We start from the raw sequence: 6,495 nt of genomic DNA on the forward strand, positions 1-6,495 counted from the left end.
GCAAGAGATCTGAGAGAGATCAGAGAGAGGCGAAGCAACTGAGAAATTTCTGAACGAATAGCGGAGATCTTTGACTGAGGAAGGAAGAGGGAAGCGGTGGGAGAATCCACTGGAAAGCCTAAGAACTCCATGTTTTGAGATGGAAGAAGAGAGGACTTGTCTGTGTTGAGAAGAAAACCTAAGTCCAGAAGGAGAGAACGAGTGGTGTCTAGATCGGATAGAAGAGCGGTTTTGTCCGAGTTCATGAGTAAAATATCGTCGAGGTAAATGATGAGTCTGATACCTAGTGATCGTAGATAAGCCACCACTGGTTTCATAACTTTTGTGAAGCACCAAGGTGCTGAAGAAAGACCGAAAGGAAGAAATCGAAAACGATAAGTGACGTTATGCCACTGAAATTAAAGAAATTTTGTGTGAGAATCGTGGATGGGAATGGTAAGAAATGCATCCTGCAGGTTGATGCGGACCATCCAATCGTTCTGACGAAGAGTGCCTCGAAGATGGAGAATCGTTTCCATTTTGAAGTGGCGATAAACCACAAACTGGTTGAACCATTTGAGATTGATGACAGGTCTCATCTTTTTGTTTTTCTTGCGGACTAGAAATAGGGAGCTGAGAAAACCGGATGAATCGAACGGGGCGATGAGGATAGCCTGTTTGGAAAGGAGGGACTGAATCTCTGAAGATATCAGGAGAGACATTTCTGTGGAAAAAACCAGAGGGGTAGGCAAGAGGTTTTGAAAAGGCGGAGTGTAAAGCTCGATACGATAGCCTTGGACAGTGTCGATAACCCAGGGATCTGCTGTGATGGATCGCCACCTGTGGAGAAAAAGAGACAGACGACCTCCTACAGGAGGAGAAGGAAGACATACCTTGTTGGTTGGAGTTGTGATGGAAGGAACGTTGGCCTCTGCCTCGGAAACCTCGACCCCGTTGGGGGTAAAACTGGGGCTTGAAGTCCTGTTGACCATTGTTGAAGAATCCACGGGAGCCTTGGTTCTGATAACCGCGGCCGGTAGAGCGGCTCCTGCCTCTCCCGGCCCTGCCAAAAACCAGAGAGGGAAACACTTTTTTGATGGATTGTTGGGCCTTGTCTAGGGAAGCAAAAGTGGTAACAAACTTGCTGAGATCTCTAACCAAGGTATCTCCGAAGGGAAGACCATCAGCCTTGGCACCAGGATCTTGTGTGGTCAAATTAGGTAATTTAGGGTCCAATTTTATGAGCAGGCCTTTACGGCGCTCGTGGGTAATGGCAGTATTGGCATTCCCCAACAAGCAAAAGGCTCTCTGAACCCATAAAGAAATGTCTTCCGGATTGAGATCAGAACCATCTAGGCGTGCTGATTCGGCCAGGTCAAAAATACGGGCCAGAGGACCCACGACATCCAAGAGTTTGTCTTGACAAGAAGACCAAGCTTTGTCAACCCCTTTCCGAGGGTCTTTTCCAAACTTCGAAAAGAAGGTGATAAGAGGTTGATCAATGGAAGGAGTAGAGGTAGTATGAGAGGGAAGAGAAGGTTTGGGACATTCAGACTTAAGTTTAGCCCTGACGGACTTATCCAGAGGCAAGCGAAGCCTAGCGGAAAAAAACTCTCCCACATGATCAATGGGAAACCACTTGGTAGAGTTAGGGTGTCGGATGGATGCAGGATCAAATAAAGGAGTAGATCAAGTCAAAGAGAAGTGTGTGTCTGTAGTAACACCCGTGCAGCACCAATGGTGAGACGTGAAACACAAGTGCCCAACATGAGACTTCTTGGCGACAGGGGGCTGATAAAATTCCCATCAGACCACCCATGTGGTGGAGTTAACGTCATGTGGGAATTTAATGATCATGCCATCCCAAGTCCAACCAAAATAGTGTCGGTCCGGGAAAATATGTCACAAAGATATGATCATTGTGTGTATCCTAAAAGTAATACATACTGAAGAAAAGAGTGCAGTGCTCAAAAAATAATATAAAATTGGCTACCCAAACTTCAAAGAATATTCTTAGAACTCGAAGTCCGAGTGTCAAGAATTAAAAACACGCTAGGTAGTAAGACTACCCTCTGGCGCTAAATAGTGTGGTCATAGTGTGGTCGACATGTTTCAGCCATCAGGGCATCTAACCCGGCTTTCTTCAGGACCTTGTATGGCAAATCTTGCTACTGCGACTACAGACAAGACGTCATAGTAAAAGAAGGACAAACATGTACTTGAAAAGTTACATCTGTATCAAAAACTTAGAATACTTAAGCGTCCACTCGAGGGGAAGTAATAAATCTTCTTCCTATCAAAAAAACCAAAGAGACAAAATGTTGAAGGCACAACAGGTACCACATTGACACCATAGTGCACACACGTGAAAACAATACAGACACACCTGCACGAATAATTTACATTCTGCATTGGAGAAAAGCATACTAGCTTAATCACATTGAGGATTTGCCTCAAAGGTGATACTCACCCAGCTTTGTGTGGGTGATGGCCTCACCTCACCCGGCAACCGCTCGGGAGTATGAGGCCCCGCTCTAAGATGTAGAAAAAGACACAGTAAGCACACAGCTTTCCCATGTTCAACCAATCGTTCTACATTCAAAATCCAACAGACATATGGTAGTTGCTACTCTGCCAAGACTGTCCCCCAATACACATCAAAGTCTACAAGGTGGATATTAAGTCATGTTAGCAAGACCAAAAAGAAATCCCATTGTCTACCTCCAGGTAAATCTACCTGACGTAAAGCAATTACAATACTGGCCGCTCAGTCGACCAAAATAACTTGCTACTTATTGTACTCGATTTACACAGAAATATAATTAATCTATAATGAAATACACAATGGAATACAGTGCCAACACCCCAACTAAAAAGTAATGGGGACAGGGGCCACATTGGCTCCCCTCTCTATGCCTAACTCGTTTGCTTGTTGCTGAGTAAATAGCGTGGTGTGCTAGGCCAAGCTGTATTATAATCAGAATCAAACAGAGGACAAGAGCCCCAACCGTCCTACCTCTCCGTCGGTGCCTCGAAATGAAGGCGAGCGGAAGTGGAGGTGAGCTGCGGCGGGAAACTCCCTCTATAAATTGGCACCCCGAGTAGCACACCCCGCCCCTCCCTGATGTCTCACACCGGCAGTGAAAATTCCAAACTGGCCTCAATCGCCATAACAGGACAAGGACACACGGAGAAGCTGCTAGTTTTTCGCGCATGCGCGGGTGGATACCAGACACTGCTCATTCGCGCATGGGCAAACAGTAATTACCGCGATCCCTGATGTTCCTGCTGGAAATAATAGTCGTTTGACATTATGACTGTCGACTCGCGGCAAAAATATATATATCTATATATCGCCCAGCTAACTGCTAATGAAGTAGATGACTTCCAAAAAGTAGATTTTAAAGATAAGCTTATACTTTACATACATATGACCATGGTGGTCAAACATGTATATAACGCCCAACTAACAATTCAGCTAATAAAATAGACATTAGGCTATTGGTTTAGAGGAAAAACTATCTCTTGACTTCAGCCAAGGGTGTTAACTAATGTCTCCCTGTTTATTCCTTATATCAGCGATGGAGCAAAATGTTTCAGTCCTTATGATATTATAATCCTCTTTATGAAGGATGTGGCCTCGCTATTTTATGTTGTCAGGAACAGTGCTAATACAATATTGTAACTGATCCATTGTGACCAACTAAATTCACAGAAGTAGGGTTATATCTCCCTTAGGAATGTATATCTGTCCAATACGACGGTGATGTTTATAGAAAGCAAAAGCCTATCTTTCAAATTTATCTTTGAAAATCATTCACGTCATTAGCTGAATTGTTAGTTGGGCGTTATATACATGTTTGACCACCATGGTCATATGTATGTAAAGTATAAGCTTATCTTTAAAATCTACTTTTTGGAAGTCATCTACTTCATTAGCAGTTAGCTGGGCGAGATATAGATATATATATTTTTGCCGCGAGTCGACAGTCATAATGTCAAACGACTATTATTTCCAGCAGGAACATCAGGGATCGCGGTAATTACTGTTTGCCCATGCGCGAATGAGCAGTGTCTGGTATCCACCCGCGCATGCGCGAAAAACTAGCAGCTTCTCCGTGTGTCCTTGTCCTGTTATGGCGATTGAGGCCAGTTTGGAATTTTCACTGCCGGTGTGAGACATCAGGGAGGGGCGGGGTGTGCTACTCGGGGTGCCAATTTATAGAGGGAGTTTCCCGCCGCAGCTCACCTCCACTTCCGCTCGCCTTCATTTCGAGGCACCGACGGAGAGGTAGGACGGTTGGGGCTCTTGTCCTCTGTTTGATTCTGATTATAATACAGCTTGGCCTAGCACACCACGCTATTTACTCAGCAACAAGCAAACGAGTTAGGCATAGAGAGGGGAGCCAATGTGGCCCCTGTCCCCATTACTTTTTAGTTGGGGTGTTGGCACTGTATTCCATTGTGTATTTCATTATAGATTAATTATATTTCTGTGTAAATCGAGTACAATAAGTAGCAAGTTATTTTGGTCGACTGAGCGGCCAGTATTGTAATTGCTTTACGTCAGGTAGATTTACCTGGAGGTAGACAATGGGATTTCTTTTTGGTCTTGCTAACATGACTTAATATCCACCTTGTAGACTTTGATGTGTATTGGGGGACAGTCTTGGCAGAGTAGCAACTACCATATGTCTGTTGGATTTTGAATGTAGAACGATTGGTTGAACATGGGAAAGCTGTGTGCTTACTGTGTCTTTTTCTACATCTTAGAGCGGGGCCTCATACTCCCGAGCGGTTGCCGGGTGAGGTGAGGCCATCACCCACACAAAGCTGGGTGAGTATCACCTTTGAGGCAAATCCTCAATGTGATTAAGCTAGTATGCTTTTCTCCAATGCAGAATGTAAATTATTCGTGCAGGTGTGTCTGTATTGTTTTCACGTGTGTGCACTATGGTGTCAATGTGGTACCTGTTGTGCCTTCAACATTTTGTCTCTTTGGTTTTTTTGATAGGAAGAAGATTTATTACTTCCCCTCGAGTGGACGCTTAAGTATTCTAAGTTTTTGATACAGATGTAACTTTTCAAGTACATGTTTGTCCTTCTTTTACTATGACGTCTTGTCTGTAGTCGCAGTAGCAAGATTTGCCATACAAGGTCCTGAAGAAAGCCGGGTTAGATGCCCTGATGGCTGAAACATGTCGACCACACTATGACCACACTATTTAGCGCCAGAGGGTAGTCTTACTACCTAGCGTGTTTTTAATTCTTGACACTCGGACTTCGAGTTCTAAGAATATTCTTTGAAGTTTGGGTAGCCAATTTTATATTATTTTTTGAGCACTGCACTCTTTTCTTCAGTATGTATTACTTTTAGGATACACACAATGATCATATCTTTGTGACATATTTTCCCGGACCGACACTATTTTGGTTGGACTTGGGATGGCATGATCATTAAATTCCCACATGACGTTAACTCCACCACATGGGTGGTCTGATGGGAATTTTATCAGCCCCCTGTCGCCAAGAAGTCTCATGTTGGGCACTTGTGTTTCACGTCTCACCATTGGTGCTGCACGGGTGTTACTACAGACACACACTTCTCTTTGACTTGATCTGCTCTTTTGTGTTTTGTATCTGTAAGACTGGGGAGCGAGCAGACAGGTCATTAAACTGTCCCCCTGACCCTCCACATACCCTGTTTTGTTTCTTACTCAAATAAAGGAGTACCTTCTGAATCTAGAACAGGTTCTGCAGCAAAAGCGTCCAATTTGATCTTTTTGGAAGGGGGGAAGGGGGGTCAACCGTAGCAAAGAGATCAGAAAGGTCTGTGTCATCACCCATATCATCATCCGTATCATAGATGTGAGAAATGACCAATTTTTGAGGTACCTCCTTCTGTTTGGGTTTTGATTTATGAGTGCCATCTGAAACTTTTAATCCTTCCTTGGTAGGAAGCCTGGGAGGAACCACGTCCTCTGCCATATGTGAGGAAGCCTCACCAACCACACGTGATGACAAAAGGGAAGATTTGGAGGGTACCAACTTATGTTTTCTGCTTTCCCCCGCAGAATGGGCCATGGCTTTGGTCATAATACTCATTAAGGAATTTTCCATATTTCTAGAAAAGCGCTTCATTGAAGACTCCACAGCATTCTCAACAGAGATATTAATAAATGCATTCAAATCTGCCTTAAGCACCTGACCGTCGTCCTCACAAAACTCAGCAGAGTTTTCCATAATTGAAAGGCAGTGAAATTCTGGCAGACAAAAGGTTAAACACAGGAGTCTCAGCAAGGGAGTGGCTAGAGACAGACAGAAGGGAGAAAACCACTCCTACAAAGGCGGGACCCAGAGCCGAAGCTCCGTGAAAGAACTTCACCACCTGAGGAGATGACCGGCAAAGAGAGAAGGAAACGGACAACTGCGCAGTGAAAGAAAAAGGTAATGGAGGCCGTTAAGAGGCGCGCGCGTGGTTAATACCACCGGGAAGGGCCTGCAGGGTGTGGAGAA

General features: G+C 44.4%; 1 protein-coding gene across 1 annotated transcript; it reads right to left on the reverse strand.

The window, feature by feature from the left end:
- Positions 1-398: 398 nt before the first annotated feature.
- LOC144752592 (uncharacterized) lies at positions 399-6,165 on the reverse strand. The gene is made up of 3 exons (XM_078640474.1): positions 5,875-6,165; positions 873-1,656; positions 399-703 (listed from the first exon to the last, which is right to left on the reverse strand). Exons 1-3 carry the CDS (start codon positions 6,118-6,120, stop codon positions 399-401), a joined length of 1,335 nt encoding a protein of 444 aa, XP_078496600.1. The 5' UTR covers positions 6,121-6,165.
- Positions 6,166-6,495: the final 330 nt, after the last annotated feature.

The sequence above is a fragment of the Lissotriton helveticus genome, chromosome 5_1 (assembly GCF_964261635.1).
Source record: "Lissotriton helveticus chromosome 5_1, aLisHel1.1, whole genome shotgun sequence".
NCBI lineage: Eukaryota > Metazoa > Chordata > Amphibia > Caudata > Salamandridae > Lissotriton > Lissotriton helveticus.